Source organism: Alligator mississippiensis, chromosome 10 (assembly GCF_030867095.1).
Source record: "Alligator mississippiensis isolate rAllMis1 chromosome 10, rAllMis1, whole genome shotgun sequence".
Taxonomy (NCBI): domain Eukaryota; kingdom Metazoa; phylum Chordata; order Crocodylia; family Alligatoridae; genus Alligator; species Alligator mississippiensis.
The window spans coordinates 19358395-19379294 of NC_081833.1; the positions used below are offsets into that span (position 1 = coordinate 19358395).

The following is a 20900-nucleotide window of genomic DNA, read 5'->3' on the forward strand; positions in this document are numbered from 1 at the left end:
CTCACTTCACCTCACCACTAGCAAGGACCACTACAGATGGTGAATAGAAAATAGCAATTAATGCTGCTTTTTTGGCAGAGAAATAACAGGCTTTTAAAAATAGCAAGGTCTTGATTCAGCTGATCTATACACTTTACCAGCACTCTGATACAAACACTACTGCACAGCTGCACACTGCAAAAGCTAATGCACTTAACATTACAGTCACTGCTTTGTGTACACCGACTCTCTTTGCTCTGTGTGTTCAGTCATATCTTCTGATTACTGATAAAAATAAGAGCTCTCAGCTGTTTATTTTTCTTACCACACAGACCCAGTGCAGGTAGAGGAGGAGCTATGTTCCCTCCTTTTTTGTGCATCTATTTAATTTGAACTAGGGCAATCAAATTGCAGGGGTGGTTGAAGACTTTCAACTGTTACCCCAGTAACAGCTGAGGGACCCCACTGCCTTTGGTGACTTTACATGGGTGTCACTGAGGGCATTTGTGCTGTAGAACCTTTATTCACATAGGAACTTTTACAGCTTTGATGATGGTATCATGGTCACCTGGTGATGAGGCACAGTAGGGCAAGAACTCGGTTTGATTTTCAGATTCTAGGCATTTAGAAAGAACGATTTTTATACTGAAAATGAGTCCATTTGATATGGAAATCATTGACACACACATATAGACAGATTCCACAATATTCTTGTCACAGAAAGTGTCTGTCTAGCCATTATGCTTTTAACCAAATCTTTATGAATATGACTCACTACAGTACCACCTTTCAGAGCATACAAACAGTCTGAAATACTGGTCCTGACAGGAGCCAACTGCTCCCTCTCGTCTGAATGAATGATGAAATGCAAGTAGGGCAATTTTTTAATTATTTTCCTTCTAATATTAGTGGAAGCATTTAGTTGGATGTAGTGGCAGATTCTAGAACAGATCATGCATCTACTTGCTGTTAAGGATTGTCCAGGATGGGGAACAAATTCATGTCCACCAGAAGTGTTAAAAAACACCTGTCCTGCTCACAGGTAGGAAAGTGTTGCCATGACAAAAATCTCAGCTCTCATGGATGCCAAAAATATTAGCTGCCCCCTTCCTACACCCTCTTGGATAGCAAATGCCCTTGTTATATGCTACTCAGCTATTAAAACTTCCTACATCCCTGGTTTCCGTTGTCAACACTAAATTGCTGCATGCTGCAAACGCAAGACTTGAAGGCAGCATAAAATAAATTGAATCCAATATAAACATAGTACCTAGGATATTGTATGGATTATTCAACTCATTTTCTTATTTACAGTAATAACTACCTTTTCATTTGAATGCATATTTGTGCTATTACAGGGCCAGGCCTATGTACTCCCTGACACACTAGATACATGTTATACAGAAAGGACCCCTGATTTTAACAGTACTGCAAAATTCGGCACCAGCATCCCACAGAAAACAGGGCTCCTTTGCACAGCATATAGCTCCAAAGCATCAAAAGAGCTCAACTGTTACAAGCATAAGCAATGAGCAGAATGTGATGGCTCAAAGCTGGATATAATTCTGTATAGGCAAAGTTGTAAAATTCTCTGTAGCCCTAACTTCCCTTTTGTTCATAGCTACCAAAATCCAGTTCCTGAGATGAAACTGGTTGTGCAATATGTTTGTGCAGGTTTATAAATTAATGTAAAAATCTTACAGTTTTTCCCCAAGTTGAAATCAGAGTACCTTTTTCTGCACAGTGAATGCTGCAGCCTGCAGGATCCAGCACTGTTGTATATTATGCTATATGAAAAGATAAGTATTTCCTTTGCTTTCTGTGATGTCACAGCCAGTATTTACCATTTCTTTTCTTGGAAGTAAATGCTGAACAATGAAGTGGAATATCTCTGAAGCACTCAGGCAGGGAGAACCAGGGTATAAAGGTTACTACCCAGGGGGGTTGTCATCCTGGTTGCCAGGAGTCAAAGTGCAGGCTGGGTTTGGGGGTGACTGGAAAGTCTGGAGTTCCAGATCTCTAGCAGTTCTAAGGTTTAGAACTCAGGGCTTGTCTACAAAAGATACTTCAGAAGGTGAATCCAAATCAACAAAAACTGAGAATTTAAAAGAAATGTTTTTAAAAATCACAGTAAATCCATGCGTGGGTCCTCTTACCGAGACCTGAAGGAGCCTATATTTGGTTTAGTTTCATTCAGCAGTCTTTTAATCTTATATTTTTAAATTAAACGATATAAGCGATGAATGGAGGCAGTTATCCAGGGCTTCAGACTGTCTGTAGACTCTGGAAGTCAGCACTGTATCAGTTAACAATCTGGTTATCTTCACTCTGTTCCAAATGAAGCTAGCACACTGTCCCAGGGACCAGGTCAGGCTTCTTCACAGAATATAAAGACTCACCTTAAAATTCCATTTGTCACTGACTTGCCTGCAAAGGTTTAGATCCATCTCGGCAACCAAAAGCCCATCCTGCGTGCGGGACAGTCCAGGAGTTCTACTGCCATCTGGGGCAGCCACGTAACTCGAGCCATAGAAATAACCCAAGTCATGGTGTGCTTAACAACAATAACAATATTAGTAACAATTATAACCACAACAGATCAGTCCATAATGTCACGTGCTTCACAAGTTCCTTTCCCAAACCGCCTCAGGACTGCTTCTCTTGGTTCTTACCCAGCTGGGCTCTTGTTGAAGCTAGGTATTGTCTGACTCAACAAGCCACCGTAAGGCCATAGGATAAAATTGTCTCCCTGACCTTTAGTGATGTCCTCGTGTAGAGGACAGCTTCCATGTGTGCCATACTTAGGTAGGAATCCACCTAATTTGTGAGTTTTACATAATATGTTATTTTGTTTGCTACTGTTTAAGAGTCTTTGCATTTGAACAGGAACTTAGTGCGTTTTTCCACACACTCCCGGGGGGGGGGGGGGGGGAGGTGCATTTTAATTAGCACGTTCCAGCAGACCTGATTGAGTCTGCTCCAATATGTTCTAATTTGAATGCATAGGAGCAGGCATCGGACACATGTATAGGTGCCCTAAGTTAGCATCTTCTCTCATTTATCCCACAATTAAGTAAATGCAGGTGGCAACTTCACAATGTTTTTCAAAGCCACCAATAAAGCAAGCAGCTTTAGGTCTCCAATGCAGGATCAAAAAGTTAGCCACATGCATCAGACTTGTCTGCAGTTCTGGACTGTTCATTGAAAAACAGATACTGCTGGCCTCCCTGGTACAGCTGCCGCAAAACTTAAAACTCTTATGTCTGGCTAAGACAAGGACCTGGTAGAAGTGGGCTGGTTAGGGCTAAGGCTTAGGCTCAGGCCAGATAAGTCAAAGATGCTGATGGCTGCTCTGGAGTTTGTGAAGTTGCTGAAACTGATCTCATGACAAAACAGGCTACTCTGGATTTGTGACTACATTACTTGATGGCCTGGCAGAGTATGAGTTGATTTGGCTTTCAGAATTCATCTTTTTTGTTTTCATGCCTACAATGAGTGCAAGTGATCTATTATGGGGTTTTTTCTTTTTTCTCTTAAATGTCATTTACTGCTAGTGCTCGTCTTTCCCTGTGATATTCCCTGGAGCCAACATTTACAATGTTATAGAAGTAAAGGACTTAAGAAAACTAGCTGAGTACATTTCAGTTTGCTCTAGTGAAAGTGCCTCTGAAGTCTTTTACCACAATTAGCTCAGGCTCTTACCCCTTCTACCCACACATAAAACCCCTTCAGCCTCACTCAGGCCTAAGGGTGTCTGTGCTAACTGGTTTGGCTGGGGGTTATGAGTTAAGCCCTTGACTGCTATTTTAACCCAAACTATTAACCCGCCTACTTTGCTGGGAGGGTTCAGGCTAGATCACTGAGTGTTCACAGTTCTCCACTGCCTTCCTATAATTTATCTTATGTTCTCAGAAGGACACACAATTTCTCCCAAAACGCTCTGGGAAAGAAACAGTGTCTCAGCCTACTGCAATAGGGAACAATGGAGGGTGCCTCTAGAAGTCTTAAGAACACTCACCAAGTCAGAGTAACCCTGATTTGGCTTTGCACTCACACACAGGTACAAAGCACTCAAGTTAAATGTGCAGGGCAGACATACCCCTAATATCTAGCTTTCACCCATGAACCATTTGTAGAGAAAGCATTAAAACAGGAGCAATAAGACCACATTTCTGACATTAGGATTGTTACACAGCTGCATAAGCTAGGTGTCCATAGCCAACTGCCACAAAAAATGGGGAAAAAAATTATAAAGGCAGTAAAATAAAGGAGTGCAGTAACATAGGACATCTTTACACCTACCGAAAGCTGCACTAATTAAAGCACCCACAGCATCACGTATTCAATGTCCCACACTTCAAAATGGTGGCAGGGGCGCTTTAATTAAATGGTGGCAAGGACACTGAAAACACATGATGTAGAGACTGCTAGAGTGGGCAAATTAGCACGCTCCAGCAGACTCAATTAATCGAGTCTGCTCCAACATGTACTTATTAGTATGGCTGTGCAAAGCTCTGGTCGCCAATTCAATTCAGAAGAGTCGGCCCAATTTGGCAGCTGAATCTCCGAATCCAAATCAAATCGAATCAGGAGACCCATTAATCTCTCCAAATCAAATCGGAAGCCTCCGAATCAATTCGGAGAGATTTGACGATTTGGCCATAGACACAGCTTTATATGTTTTTCTACGTACCTTGAGGTACCAAGTGCGGCTCGTGAACGCTGAGATGGTAGGGCGGATGGAGCATCCCATGGGCGTGTGGGGGACCCCCCATGCACTTGGCAGCAGACCCATAAGGAGACCAGAAGTACTTCCGGTCCACTTCTGAGTCCGCCACAGAGTGCATGGGGGGACCAACACCCCCCGGTAACTGGTGCCTCCTGGGTCTGGGGGGCACCTGGGTTTCCCCCATGGCCAATCGCCGAGCCGGGGGGAGGGTCTACTGTGCACTTGGCAGGAAGTACTTGTAGTCCACTTCTGGGTCCACCGCCAAGCGCATGGGGAATCCCCCCACGCTCCCATGGGCCGCTCCGTCCGCCCCACCATCACAGCATTCACAAGCTGCGCCTGGTACCTTGAGGTACATAGAAAAAAACCACATAAAGCTGTGTCTATGGCCAAATCGCTGATTCTCCGAATCAGAATCAAATCTTCAGATTCAGCCGAATCGAATTGGGACAGTGATCCAGATCAGCGAACTGAATCGCTGTCCCCCAAAGTGGGCCGAATCCGAATCGAATACTGCCCTCTTCGCACACCCCTACTAATTAGCAAGCATCAGAGCAGATATCCAACATGTGTATAGGTGCCCAAAGTTTCCTGTACATTTTAGCTGACACCCAAACACAGGTACCTCATATACTATAAGTTATGTGACTAGTTATATATTAACCTTTTCACACAGGAGATTCAATGTCTCATACATAAGTCTGGATCTGGACAACTCAAAACTAGCCATCTCTCCTATTAATTTACCCATATAGCTATAGTCATTGGTAATGAAATCCCTGACTTTTGTAGATTTTAAATAAGAGCATTAATTATACACTACACCAACAACATGGCAGATCTGTGGGGTTTTGTCTTGCAACCCTCAGAGTTTGTGGCCTAAACATAAATGATATAGAAGCTCCAAATAAGGACTTCCAGTGACCATATGTCAGGAAAGTGCCTTCTATGCTCACCACGTGAAACAGCATTTCCAAGAAATAAGGCAACCATCAGATGCTATCATAGAAACTACAGGTAGTTAGCAAGAAAGAGACCCACTTCTTCAGACCTGGGATATCAACAGCTCTAAGGTACCAGTGACTGTTTGCCACACATACCTTTCCTACCATCTCCAGATGTGAATGCATTCATGTAATGTTCCTGTGAAACAAAGGACAGTTTGAAATGAATCTGTAGATGGCACTATAATGCTGCTTCATTCAAGAGACACTTGCAATACAAGGGATGTAATGTTTAATAAGGTAGCTTATATAAACTAAGAGTTTAGAATGCTTTGCCTGGACCTATTAAGACTTGTCTGGCTTACCAGCAACAGTGCTGGAAGTGGCCTAGTTTCTCAATTCAAGATAGTAATTGTCCTGTTATAATGGACTAGCCTGGAAAATGAGCATTTACTTGGGCAACTGCCTATTATTCATGCAGCTTTGGGGCATAAAAATAGTGATATCAAAACATTACAGCTCTTGTAACAAAACCCCCAGGTTTTTCTTTTTTAAAAAAAAAACACCTTAAAAATGTATTTCCTCCCCTTCCCCAACCATTTCTAACTTTCTTTCTGCCCTCTCTATCCCTTATAAGTGATTACAAGTAGTACTAGGTAAGCTAAGCTAAGCTCTTATATTCCCTTATAGTAACAAGCCCCTTTTATATTGTAAATAGTGTTCTATTATGTTTGTATTGATTTTTACTGTTTTATATTGAATTTATATGATTTAGGCCTATGTCTGTAAAGTAATGTCAAGTTTCCATTTTGTATGTCAAGCCTCCATCTTGTGTCCTCTGCCCTGGTGTAACCCATGTTGTAACTGTGACTCTCGTCTAACTAGTCTCATGTAAATTGGTTCCTGAATGAATGGGAATGAATGAGGGTGCTTGAGTTACAAAGGTAGCAGGCCTCTACTAAATGATCAACTCAATGACCGGACCATTGCCTTGAACTGACTCACCCAGGAACCACAGACCTCACCCAGGAGCAGAACAGAAATCCAGCATTTGAAAGACAAAGACCCTGAAGAAACCAGCAACCCCACCATTGTGTCCTAGCAGACAATGAGGACACCTGGATCTGCACGTAGGCATCTGAGCAGGACTGTCCTTGCCTGGACATGTCCCTCCCATAGGAGACACAGGTAGCCCACCCCTATAAAAGGGGTGGTAGAGTGTGACCTCCTTGGGACACCCTCTCCATCTGGACCAGCACTACACTATGCCATCCATCCACCCAGAGGCCCTGCCAGGGACCCCCTCTGGACAACACCTTGCTGGAGAAGACTCCAACTGGCCATCGAGGATCTACTCACAGCCCAGGATAGGTAGCTATCACCCACCTTCCTTCCCCAAGCAAAGGACCTGGACTCTGTCCCTATACACCTCAACTTCAATCCCTCCACCAAGCCTTTTTCTCTCCTGCTACCATTGTGTGGGTGTGTATGTGAGTTCATGTGTGTGTGTAGGAATCAATACCTTTGTGGGGCTGTGAAGTGTGTTGTCTGTTTAATAAACCTGTTATTTTGAAACCCCGAATTGGGTTTTTGTCCTACTGACCTCCCAACCCTCCTTGATTTCCCGGCTTTCTCCCTCGGTTCTTTCTGCCTCATTTCCAGCCCTGATCTCCCAGCTTTCTGCCCCTCCTTTCAGCCCCAATCTCTCAGCTTTCTGCCTCTCTGTTTCCTGGCTGTCTCCTCCTTGCCACTGGGCTTTTTCCCTCACTTCTACCCCAGCACCAGGTGACCCTGAGTAACCCCAGGGCACATTAACCCTAAGTAACCCTAAGCCCCAGTGACCTTGAGTAATCCCAGGGGCCACAGTGACCTTAAGTAAACCCCAGCCCCAGTGACCTCGAGTAACCCCGGGGCCACTTTACCTTAAGTAACCCCAAGCACCAAATTACCCCAACGCCCCCTAGTGTTAACACACAGCCACCTTATGTGTGTGTACATGTGTGTGTGAACTCATAGTGGTGTTTGTGCGTGTGTATATAATTGTGTATCACACCCTCCTGTCCAACAGCGCAATACTGGGATCCCGAGTGTTGATCTGACGCGTGTCAACACTCTGATGTAGAAACATTTAAATGAAGACATTTACACACAGCAGAACAGGCTGCCAACAGTAAAGCAGCTCAATCTCCCTGCTGACTATGAATAACAGTAACACTTTCTAGTCCTCAAAGCACATGACAAACAACTAGAAGAGTAGAGCTCAGAGTGAACAGAGAACTACTAGAGTTTTCTGAGTATCCTAGTGCTATCATATAGTTTATTACCTAGGAGCACGGTGTGTTATGATACCTGGAATACAAATCTAAAGCTGCAAGGCTACTTACAGTTCCTACTCGGTTTATGGCACACGTAAAGCAGTGGTTAGCAATGGCTGCGTTTCTTGCTTCAATTGGCCACATTGACTCACTGCAGAAGAATAACAAAAAGGGGTGGTTCGCCTTTCTTTTTGCAGCTGATAACTAAATTTGGATTCTTTATGAAGTTGAGGACACACACAATCTTGAGTTTCCCCCACCTTTTAAGACAGGTAATAAGAAATCAAATTTGTCTGAATGCTAAGAAAAAAAATCTCCACCTGTCATGTTCCCCTTCTATCTGGGGGTTTCACAATCATTTCCAAGTCATTCCCTCAACCTTGGCTGAGGAAACAAGACAAACATCTTAACAAAAGCAGCTCTGTAAACTTCTAATTATTATCCATTCATCTAGTGTTTAAACTATACAGAAAGCCAAAAACAGAAAAATGGGAAAGGACATCTCCATTTAAACTTTCATTCTTTTCTGAAATAGGAGTTCCAATTCTGGATGCCACTTAAGATTCAGGCTGCCTTCTTCTCATTGAGCATATAAAAACACAGGAATCAGATCCTTAGATTCCCTACTCCACTAAAACCAAGAGAACAGAGTGTATGATCTTCTGCAAATCCTTCTCATGACAGCATGTACCTCCCTGATACTGAGAAGGGCATAGGTGGATAAATCTAACTCTCAAGGAGGCTCGGGCATATAAAAGATGATTACTGGTTTAATGAAACAACATGGTTTATGGCTCTGAGCCAAGCTGCCAGCTCTTATAAGAAAAAGGGATTTTACTGAAAAGCTCCTGCAAATTATAACTTTATGAAAGGAGAGAGAAAAAGGAAAAAAGAGAGAAAAAGGAAAAAAGAATATATCCATAATATTATCACAGACAGTTTTCTTCCAGTTCCCCAGGAACAGTTTTTTTGCATCAGACTCAAGAGTTCTTTTCTTGCAATAAAAATTATATCCTTAAAAAGCAATCAAGAGAAGAAAGCCAATAATTACCCTGGAGCACCCAGAGAAGCAATGAAGTACCTCATGAAGGTACATAATTTCTGTTTACTCTCTTCTTTATGGGCTGTAAGTGGATCAACATCATAAATATTCTTCTAAAAGTGGCATATGTGAAGGCCACTAGAAGAGATATTGTATTTGTTAAACTCATTTCTAAGAATTTTTCCAACATTAAACAATCTAAAACAGTCATTATCAGCTCTTATATTGAAAGAGAATTGCCTCAAACAGCCTGAATGACAGGATACTACTTCAGAATTACTGTCACTCTCTGCCCCTGGACTGGGATTGTTTATGGGCATGTGATTTACCTTCACTGAACATTTGTCATAATTACACTACAAATATGAAAGTCTCTCTGTTCTGGTTAGTTGTTGTATTCAGCAGAGGAAAAAAATTACATGAAAGGAGAGAGGAGAAAGAATGAGCTAAGGAAAATGTGGACGTCAAAACTCTAAAACAGGATTCCTCAATCCATGCTTTAAAACCCTCTTTTCTCTCTCATCCTGGTCAGCAAGACTCTTGGTTCCCTGTGTAGTTCACATACTTATGTTACATCAAGAGAGCCCCCTGTTTTATTTTAGCAATGTTGATTTTTTTAATAGATTTTCTTCTTTCATTTATGATTTGCATATTACATTTCACCCTCTGAGAGAAACAGCACTCTTTGTCCAGTTCAAAATGCCTGAAGAACTGAAAACTGTAAGAGACAAAAGTCAAGTCTGGGAGGGAGGTCACCATGGACACACAGAATTTTGAAAAGGGAGGTGCAGTTGCTGGGGTGCATCATATATAAAACAACACATTTTTCTCCAGTTAAAAATAAACTAGAAGCTTTACTAATATGCTAGGGGCCTAGGGCTGTATTATTCAGTTTAAGATTGAAGCAAAAATAAATACAACTTCATTGTAATTAGTTAAAACAGTCTACAGGGCTGTGAAATAAGAACTCCATTACTAGGAGCAGCTAGTAGACAGCAGAATTGCAGAACAAAGGGTAGTGTGATTGGTGGAACATCAAAACCATTAAAACAAAAAAAGAGAGGGTTGTTAAAACCTGTGGAATGAAGAGGTTAGAAGGTATCCGGTAGATTATTATGAGCCATGAAGTCAATTGACTCCCTCAGCACTGCCTGACTCGAAATGCTGCTGCCACTGCCAGGCAGTTGGTCTTGAACTTTGGGTGGAGCAGGCCAGTAGGGGGAGCTCTTGCATTGAGCCTCCCACCTCACTACGCCCATCCACCTTCCGGACTCCACGCGTCTCTCCAGGGGCGCCTAAGCCCTGGCAGACCCCCTTTCGAACCCCACCGCAGAGTCCGGGGGTAACGTGCTGCCACCTCCCCAACAAGGGACTGCCTGGGTCCTGTGTCCTCAGGGAAACATAGGCCTAATAGTCCTACGGGTACTCGACCCAATACAAGAACTTGGGGCACTTCCCCAAGTCGGGGGCCAAAAAGGATAGTCTCCCTTAGTCCGCAGACCCAAGGGGCCTCTTGGGCATAATTAAACCAACCCCTCAATAAGTCTCCCACACTAGGTACAAAGGAGAACTTTACTGGTTACAGAGGGTAGGGTTAGAATAGAGTACAGGGTAGAGCAATATCAGAGAAATCCCATCGAGCAAACTCCTGTGGCTGGGGTAGCCTTTGATCTCGCATCTGAGTTACTGCAAGCTATATATCTAGTTGGATCTCAGCTAGCTTCCTCACACGTATCATCCAGAGGCTGTTGGAGATTCCCTCTGGAGGCAAGGGTTCCTTGATCATGAGTTTTGAGAGAGAGAGCAAGTTTCAGATGGTACTGCTCTTCTTTGTTCCTGAGTATCCCTCATGGCTGCTGCTCCCCTCCTCCTGGGCGGCCCTTAACTTATATAGCCCTTGTGACCTCATTTACCTGGTCTGATGGAGGCCAGCACCTGTTGGCTGTCAGCCAACCAATTTGAAATACATCACTAGTTGCTGGGCAGACTCTAGCCCACCAGGAAGGAAGCCCCTCACCCAGGTGTGTGATGTCAGTCACGTAGGCAGAGGGAGCAGGTTTCCCCCTCCCTCAGGAATTTATCCAGCTCAGGTTACCTAAAGAGATAGGGTAAGGATGTGTCTCTCTCTGCTGGGCCCATCCTTATCAAATTGTCACACAGCAGAGACCTCGGGGAGAGACAAAGGTGGCTTTCTGCCACAGGGTGCAAATGCACCAGTGCAGCCTCCTGGATCTGTCCCCGGAGGTCACTTACCTGGGATCTAAGAACTGACCAACTTGATACTGTACTTGATAGTTCCTACCTGGAAAATGGACAACTGCCCAATCACTAAGCATGCCTCTGAAATGTCCACTGTTTTATATGTTTATCTATACTACTGTTGCCCTAAACAAAGAGACATTTGCTTAGATGGGCTTCATAGATCACTGGGGCCTAAGTTATAGAACTGGTTAAGGCTGCATGCAAATACTTAATCCACCAGCCCCTCACCTAATGAAGGAGGGTGAATACTGTTGAATAAATTAATAATATTATCATGCAAAAAGTTCCGCAGCCATGTGTCTCCTTATTGAAACTATGAACAAATATAGCTTCTTCCTTGGGTTTGACTCCTTCTGCAACAACGGAAATGGATTTTGTGTTGCTCAGAAAAGGATGATTGCTTAACCAAATGCTTGGCTCCACCCTCAATATTTCTCCTTCTAACAGGAACATCTCAGAGACTGCAAAACTGGTGATCTACTTGGACCAAAAGTGACAACTTCTTTTCTTATTGGTACTACAGTAACAAATAGATAAAAACTAAAACTAGAGTGCCACTCTGCTGGACACAACAATAGCGAAACTGTGTCCTTGCCCCAAGAGTACACAACTGATATCAGCTTTTACTTAGCAAGCATGACTCTCAGTTTCAGATGTGGTGGAAAGGCAGAAGAAAAGGGAAAAGGAATTCAGTAGATTCATTTATTCACATTACTTTGAAGAACACTAACTCTTTGAGTTTGTTAAATAACACTTTTTTGATAACTTATTCCTGCTATAATTAAGAGACTTTATAAACGTTGCTTCTCTGCATTGGAAAGAGAACATCATCAAGGAAAAAGAGAAAAGATAATATAATAAAGATCCTTGGGAAAAAATGCACATTTAGATAAGTTTCCAGCACAGAGAGTATCACTATGGTTTCTGTGTGTAGAAGTGTGTGTCCTACAGAATTAGATTGCTTTTCACAGCCTCCCATCACGTAAATAAATGGAGAAAGCACACGTGTCAATATGATCCTTTGACACATTCTGGAATGCTGGACCTCAGAACTATGAAGAACTCAAAATGTCTATTCTTTGTAAGGCAAGAAATAGAAGAAACTGAGAATACAGTTGGAGCTTATACATGAGCAGAGGCACCCACCACCATTTTAAAGAGCAGGGATGCAGATACACAAGATGTGGAGGTGCTTTAGAGAGGCTCTTGGAGCCGGTCTAATTAAAGCACCACCCCTCTATCCCTGGAGCATGCATAAGTGCCCTAGAGACAGCCCAGAAAAGAAGATTAATGTGCAACCGAAAACATTTTTAAATGTTGTTTTCCAACTACAGCAGCGAGGAAGAATAAGTTCAACCTCCTGGTAAATATGGATAAACAACTATTCCATACCACAGTATAGTAGCCCAAGCAGTGTACAACCTGTGACAGAAATAATGCTTTGGAAGCATGGAATAACCAAGGACTATAACCTTGAGATGTGATGGATGGTAGGCACAAACGGTATGCTCAAAGATTCTTCCATCACTTCTTAAAGTGTCAGATATATGCTTTTGTGGGCAGGTTAGAAATTTTATTCCCAACTCAATGGAGGAGCTTCCACTAGGAAATAAGGGCACTGGGCACGTCTATACGTGCGCCCAACTGCACAGTTGTTACTGTGCATTACTGCGCTGTCCCAGCAGCACACAGGTCATTTCCAACCCTACCACACAGTAACTCACTGCTACTGAACAGTAGCATCGGTGTCACAGTTCATGACCGCTTACGCTACATCACCGTAGCTCATCGCTATAGCAACATAGCATCTCATGTAGATTACCGTGAAGTAATTAATATAAATCTTTAATGCAGATGATGCACCAGTTTCAAGAGGCCTGTAGAACTGCAAACTGACCAAACACTGACCAATTTGATACCATACCTGTACTGTACCACGGAAAATGGACAATCACCTGATCAGCAAATCACACATCTGAAATGTCTATTGTTTTCTCTATAACATTTTTGTCTTAAATAAACAGTCTTTTGTTTAGTGAAAGCTGGCTGGATACTGTTATTTATGCTGTTGTCCCTGGGATACAACAGAGCTATAGGTGCTGAACTAAACTCTGATTTCTAAGGGATAATCACAGTGAATTGCACAGTAGTATTAAAATTTGGTCTGAAAGGACAGATTTCCATGTCGACAAAAGTGACTGCAGTCACTCCTCATTGAGTCAGGAATAATCCCAAACTTAAGTGGGATGGATTTAAGGCAACAGTAAAAGGGTGAAAAGTACAATTAACGCAGGAACCATGATACAGCCCAAAAGCTGCTTTTCACTTACCTGAGCTCTCCAATAGTTGCTGAAGGGTTAAAGATAATCTCTGCTCCATTTATGCTGTACATGAGCCAGTTGAGTGGGTGATGGCGCCCAAAGCAGATATTCACAGCAATCCTCCCAAACTGAGTCTGGAACACTGGATGCCCTCTGTTTCCTTCCATATAGTAGGTAGACTGGGGAAGGGGATAGGGGGTGCAAATCAAGCAGGTGTCTTAAAGCACCATCTTCAACCAATAGATTGTAACTTTTGTTCTTCTTCAAAATACATTCCACAAGTTTAAAAACAGTAAGTAGATCCAGAATCTTAGAAAATGGTGACAAAGCCTATCCTCTTGCTGTAGAACAGGCCTCATTAAGTGCCACATATAGTGCTTGTTGTTTTCTTACAGAAATGTGAACTACCTGCTAGGGTAGGTCTTCACTGCAGTTAACTCGGGTGATCAGCATCTAGGGCTAAGCATCTTAGTGAGTCTAACCCAGGTGTGAGTAACTATATAGCAAATCCACTCTCATATTAGTGTCCTTGCTGGTGCTGCATTCAGCTATGCAAGTCACTAGGATTTCTGGGCATATCCTGGCATTATTTGTGTTCTGAGCTTTAGAGCTCTTTGATTCTTTGCTAGAGAGCAACAGGATGCAATTCAAGAAGGACAAGTGCAAGGTGCTGCATCTAGGGAGGAAGAACTGCCATCATACCTATAGGCTGGGGGGCGACCTTCTCAGCTCCACTGAGGTAGAAAAAGATCTTGGAGTCACTGTTGACTCCAGGATAAACATGAGTTGCCAGTATGATGAAGCAGTTGGCAGAGCCAATCGCACCTTGCTGTGCATCCATAGGTGCTTCACAAACAGGTCCAGGGAAGTGATTCTCCCCCTCTATGTGCCACTGGTCAGCAGCTGGAGTACTGTGTCCAGTTCTAGACGCCGCAGTTCAAATGGGATGCAGACAACCTGGAGAGAGTCCAAAGAAGAGCCACTCGCCTGATTAGAGGCCTGCAGGGAAGGCCCTACGAGGAAAAGCTAAAGGACCTTAACCTCTTCAGCCTCTCCAAGAGAAGGTTGAGAGGGAACCTTGTGGCGGCATACAAATTCATAAGGGGAGAGCAACGTGAAGTAGGCAACGATCTGTTCACCAGGGCACACCCTGGAATGACAAGGAACAATGGCCATAAGCTACTAGCGAGAAGGTTTAGGCTGGACATTAGGAGAAAGTTCTTCACGGTCAGGTTTGCCAGAATCTGGAATGGGCTCCCAAGAGAGGTGGTGCTCACCCCATCCTTGGGTGTCTTCAAGAGGAGACTGGACAGGCACCTGGCTGGGATCACATGACCCCAGGGTTGGTGACTCTTTTTTTGCCTGCTAGGGGCAGAGGGTTGGACTAGATGGCCCACTGAGGTCCCTTCCGACTCTATGAATCTATTATGGGATAACTCATCTCCTTCTGGTCACAAAAGGGGACAAAGATCAACATAATCCTCCCCTCAAGTCTTGGCTGCTTCTGGGGTTCTTCTATCACAACTGTAGAAACTGAGCCCATGAGGGCTTTAGCCTATGTTCTTATTGCAGAATGGGCCCATTATCAACAGCAGTGAAAGACACCCGAGTTCTGGCTTAGATCCCCAGCAAGCTGACTTGAGCTTAAAACACCTCCAAACGGGAATCAGTTGCATGTCTGGATGGGAAAGGGGACAGGACAACACTGGAATAAGTGTGAATTAAATCATTGGCAAAGGCACACTTGTTAGGGTACATCTATACTTGATCTGAGCCTTCAAGAGGCTGAGAAGCGACAGACACACCCTTGATGTATCTCATTCTAGCCCACCCTCTGCTGTTAGCATGCACCAAACCCAGAAATGGAGGACAAAGCCTCTTTTGTCAAGGTCCTAGAGGCCACACACAAGCACACCAGAGATCAAGTATACCTTCTTGTGAAACCTCTGTGAGGAATGTGGAATTGCTGAATATTAATCTATGAGCAAGTATGTGTAATAATGTAGTGAATACTGCATGTAGTTTGTGTGGCAAAGTTACTGTGTAGTTGTGATAGATTTTTAGAACTTCATGAATGTGTGTATTAATTTAAATTATTAGGGGGCTTGAAAAGAGCAACCAAGAACACAAAACAGACAAACAAGCAGACCTTGAAAGAAACTGAGGGAAGCTAGTATCTTCAAATATCCTATTTCCAATGAACTGCAAACCTTTTTTGCTGGAACTGGAAGTTACTAGTTCAAATGTCTATAAACAGTTAAAAGGGGTCTTGATGCTTGTGACAGGAGGATCATTTGTCAGCTAAGGAGATGGATGAACACAGAGACTCTATGGAGGGAGTCTGAAGAATTCCAAACGCAGGGAGTGCATGAAGAAACAGTTAGCTATATGGGCCATCTTAAAAAGGTATTCTCTAAAATGTATTTATTCTAAATAAACAAATTTGGCCTTAAAGAGGCATTTGGCAACTATATTTATCTGTCAATGCTCTGAGAGGGAATGGACCTGCAAGGCCAGAAGTAGATTAGAGCTGCAGATATAGTCAGTCATACTTAGAACTGCAGTCAAAGCTGACAGAGACTATGAGACCTGAAAAGGCCATGCTCAGAGGTCAAGAAGGTAAGAGGTGCAGTTTGTCCAGTCGCTGTGACAATCTCCTGACTGTAAGGGTTCCATTAAATTGCAAACTCCCTTGGGCACACGCTAAATCTCCTTTTGTGTTCACAGCGAGCACACCACATTGTGGATGCTCACATAATTCTGTTATGAAACAGCTCTGCCCTTGCTGCATTTTTAATTTTTTTCCTTTTTATTCTTATCCTCTGTTTTATTACTGTGGTAGAAGAAAAACAAGATTGTAATTGCTTGGGGGAATTCATCAGAGCTTATTCTTTATTCCTCACCAGAGGTCATAATCATCTCCACAGCAACTAATTGTGATGTCTCAAGAAGGATTGATTTTTGTTTATTTATATGTCCTCCCACACAGGACTGAAAAGGCCAGAGACCAATCTTTTTCTCTTTTCCATTTAGTTCTTATTGATTCATCATGGGTGATCATTTTCCCAACCTTCTTCACAAAGACAATTTCATAGTACATGAAGTCTAACTTCAGCCCCTTCCTGGGGCCTGGCTTTGTTATTTTATTGTTGTTTTCTTGATTAACAAAGATCAGCATAATCCTTCCCTCAAGTCCTGGCTGCTTCTAGGGTCCTTCTATCACAATTGCTTAGCCCTCACTCAGCCATCTACATGTCTCAGGTATCCAGTAAAATCACTAAAAAGAGGAGAAACAAACCCCTTTCCAGCAGAACAAATGCTGCCCAGCAAGCTGGAATATTTTAGACAAACACTACTAGTTTGTTAAATCAAAGCAGACCAAACAGAGCAGAAATTGTTGACGATGACAACAACAACAAAAAAAGATTTAATGTAAGACAATGCAGGTGCATCTACATATGCGATTATCATGTAGCAATAAACTCAGGCACAGTTGGCACTGGAGTTTATTGCTCCTGGGTGCAGCATTTACATGCGCACCTGGAATCGCAGCACGTTGAGCCTGGGCAGAGCAGCCCTGGCTGGCAGAGGGTCTGGGGCCCAGTCTACTAGACCGGGGGTGCTCCACACTGGCTCAACATGCTGCGCAGGGGCTAGCTGGGGCACAAGGGTGCTACAGCGCAGGGCTAGCCAGCAGACAGCCCCCATACTGTAGCACTCTTGTGCCCCAGCCAGCCCCAGTCACTGTCTACACATGCATTTCAGTTCACATAACTACACTGCTATAGGATAGTACTTGTCCCAGACAGTACTTCCTACAGCTGAGTTAATGAATTTATTGTGCCCTAATATGGGCACACGTGCAGATAGTGATACTTTACTGCAGAGCTAATTAGTCAGCTCCTTAGTAAAGTGCATGTATAGATGCACATTGTATGTTTAAAGCTTTTCTTATTTTTGCCTGTTTTTCTCTCTGCTTATGATATTCCTATGGAGGGATACTTTATGTTCCATTTTTAACTTTGAAATGTGTTTCTTTGTGCCAACCACATCACTGCAGATTATTTTCCCATACTTCCCTTGATGTGCCTGATCACGTGGACCCACTCCCTGCCGCTCATTGTGCAGCATCCCTGTGCCAATGACAGCAGTTGCTGGCTTAGATAATTAAAAGTGCCCATGTATTTTTAGCTCCCTTTCACTGCGGTTCCACAGCTGGAAATGAGCAACAGTGGTCCACCATTTGGGAATCTATGAGGCAGAGCACTGGAAGTATACAGAGCATGAACACATTATTGGTTCGGTATGGATTTAAAGGTCAAACAAGGTAGGAAGAATGCTGCAAATATTTGTATCAGCATTTATATATATCAGCACATATATCATAGCTTGGTGGTTACTGTATTACTGATTAAAAGGCAGTACAGGCTTAAATATTGCAGGAGCCCAAAATAATCAAAGACAGAAGCCAAGCACTGGTTGCTGAAACTGAGAACTGACTTTGAGAATCATGAGGTGAAGGGATGCAGCCTGCCTTACCCAACCTCAATGTCTGGGTGAGGTGCCCAATTTAAGCAGAACTTACTTAATATGGCAAGAAAAGATCAAGCTGAAGTAAAACGATGTATGCTTTGGATTCTGTTATTTTTTAACTCTTGCTTTCTGGCAAATATGGTGATAGTCCCATGGATGGATACAGTAGGCCAAATTTTGAGCAATCTATTTTCTGTCATTGCTTTTGCCAGTTTGCACATTTCTTACAGATGATTGTAGAACAGGGTCCAAGCCCAGTTAACACGGCTGGGAGCGACATGGTTGGTAAACAGGAGATGACATAACCTGCTGGTCCAGTCAAAAGTGGGGAGAATCACAGGACTCCATTCTGAGAGCAGCAAAGGTGTAGACTCATTCTTTGAAAGAAGTGTCCACAGAGGAGTCATAAGTCTCCCTTCAACTCCCTTCAGAGGAGTCTCCCTTCAACTACAACCAAAGGCTCCCCAGTTTAAGAGAAAGTCACCACACAAATGACTTCAGCAAAGCCTTGTCACATACAACAACACAGTTCTTCAATGTTTTGTCAAGATGCTTCAGCTGTTCTAACAGAGCAGCCCTTGAAAACATCATTCTGAAGAAAAGAACAGAGCCGGGGAAATTTGTTCGGGGGACTATAATGCAAAGTAAGTTGAAAATAAACCAAAGCTACTATAGCATCTTGGAGATCCTGGTATCAAACTCTACCCCTCTGATATATGAGCTCACCAGAAAGCCCTCAGTGGTGCTGCAGCCACGTAACTGTATGTGGATAAAACACACAGAATATCTAGGGAGTTACATTTTTCCAGAACACGTTAAGTTTTCTCCAAAATGGTTGCTAACAGCAGACAAGATGGAGACAAGCAAAAGCTATAACGTTTATTATAATCAGTATTTCATCTCACCTCATTGAAATCTCCAACCCTGGGAATGTGGTTTTTCCTGGTCTTCCCAAGGACAGAGCCAGAGTTTGAAATCACCACAGCAGTATTCCACAGAGTTCCTCCATGCACATCATCTCGCTCCAAGATCGGAGACACCACAACCATATTGTGTTTCTTTGCCAGCTATAATGAACAAAATGGACAGGCTTGTTACAGACAAGCCTTCTGCATTTAACTGCTTTCATCTTTTGTTCCCAAGGCAAATACAAGAGAGGTTTTCACTCTGTGCACTATTCTGACATCCTAAGTACCAGCGGTTAACATGATGCAGCCTTTTTTCCTCAGAGATAGAAACATCACTGAGGCCTTTCCAGTCTGAACCATTCTGGCAGAGGCACCAAGTTCCAGCTGGAGGAATTATGCTACAGCAGCAGTTCTTAACCAGTGGGCCAGACAAGCCCAATTACCAGGTGCGTGAGGAGTAGGTGGGGAGCATGGCGTAATGATGCTGCTCCCATTCCTTCATTCAGGCATTCTGCTGTGGTGGGTTAAGCATAACAGTAGTGCTGACCAACTGAGGTAAAACCTTAATGGGAATGGTTTTAAAAACATATAATGCATATTAAATGTATTTATGATTAAACAACAGTTGCCATCTGATCCATAAGAATCAGAGCATCTTTAATCTTGGGTTCAATGACACATTTTCTCTTATTTCCCCTCAGGTCATTTTACTTTTCCATATGCCTGAATTCTTGCTGCAGTTTCTGCCCCCTAGTCCAGGGGTTCTCAATCCCCGGGCCATGGTGGGTTGGCTGCTGGTCTGGAAGTGGCCGCAGACCAGCAAACTGCGGCCCCCCAGAGCCGGGCGGAGAGGCTGCAGCTCCTTCTGCAGGGCCTGCAGCAGCACCCCACGGCCCAAGGGGTGGGGGTATCCTTACCTGTTCTCTGGCCGGAAATACTAGCCATGGTCAGCTGCGACTGCTGAGCCATGGTTTGCAGGCTGTGGCCACTTCTGGGCCATGGTTTGCTGGGCCGCAGCATAAAAACTTTGGAAACCCCTGCCATAGTCATTATATCCACTTGGAAAAGTGGTCCACATATGACCTAGATTGGCTTGAAGCTGGCTACCCAAGCTTGCTTAGTAGGTCAGCTCAGGTATGGACAGATTCAGGACCATAATGAACCTGATCACATCAGAGAATATTTTAATAAAGCAACACACAGTATCACTCATAAAAAGGAGATAATCCTAATCACCCTTTTATTCTGTATTTAGAGGATAAACGTCCACCAGCTACTAAAGGGTTCCCCTTAAGCACAAAAAATGCTGCATCTACTATTACCTCTCGGAAGAAAACTGTAAGAAGCTGTAAGTTAACACATCAGTAATATTCTTCATGTAAAGCTTATCAATGCATAGTCTGTCTTAGCCAAGAAATTCCATTAAAATGGAAATTAAAGGTATTTGGCTTGGTTTGTCTTAATGAAATCTGGGAAATGTAAGGATGTGAAGTTTTATGTGCCCTCCAGGGTGGAAGGCATTACATGAATGTAAAACAAGGACACTTCATCAGCATTTTAAATTGAACACACAAGCTGTTATTCATTCGCACGTTTGCTAGCTGTTGCACAATACAGGTTCTGAATGTGATGGAAAATTATATTTGGATCTTCAATTTTTGCATAGAGACAAGATTGATATATTAAAAAGGCACTACAGAAAGATGTGAATTCAACTTTCTACCTTCTGACAGAACTTGGTGGTTTGGCCCTCTTCTGCTGACTCTGCAAATTCAGTCCAAGGAAGCTTCTCTCTTGTACAGAAAGCAAAGGGCATGGCTAAGAAAAAAAAAACAAAACCCAGCACAAGTCAATTAAAGGCTTCATG

At 43.1% G+C, this 20900-nt stretch overlaps 1 protein-coding gene across 3 annotated transcripts in view; it reads right to left on the reverse strand.

Annotated features, from left to right (window-relative positions):
* UPB1 (beta-ureidopropionase 1) overlaps positions 1-20900 on the reverse strand; it is a 29454-nt gene that overhangs the window by 2293 nt on the left and 6261 nt on the right. For 2 of the 3 annotated variants that reach the window (XM_019493686.2, XM_006272203.4), the window contains exons 4-9: positions 20757-20851; positions 19031-19192; positions 13602-13771; positions 8037-8118; positions 5809-5851; positions 2379-2533 (exon numbers count right to left, since the gene is read on the reverse strand). In XM_019493686.2, the coding sequence (XP_019349231.1) occupies positions 2379-2533; positions 5809-5851; positions 8037-8118; positions 13602-13771; positions 19031-19192; positions 20757-20851 (707 nt within the window). The remainder of the gene's footprint in view (positions 1-2378; positions 2534-5808; positions 5852-8036; positions 8119-13601; positions 13772-19030; positions 19193-20756; positions 20852-20900) is intronic. The other variant, XM_059713515.1, reaches the window with a different exon arrangement.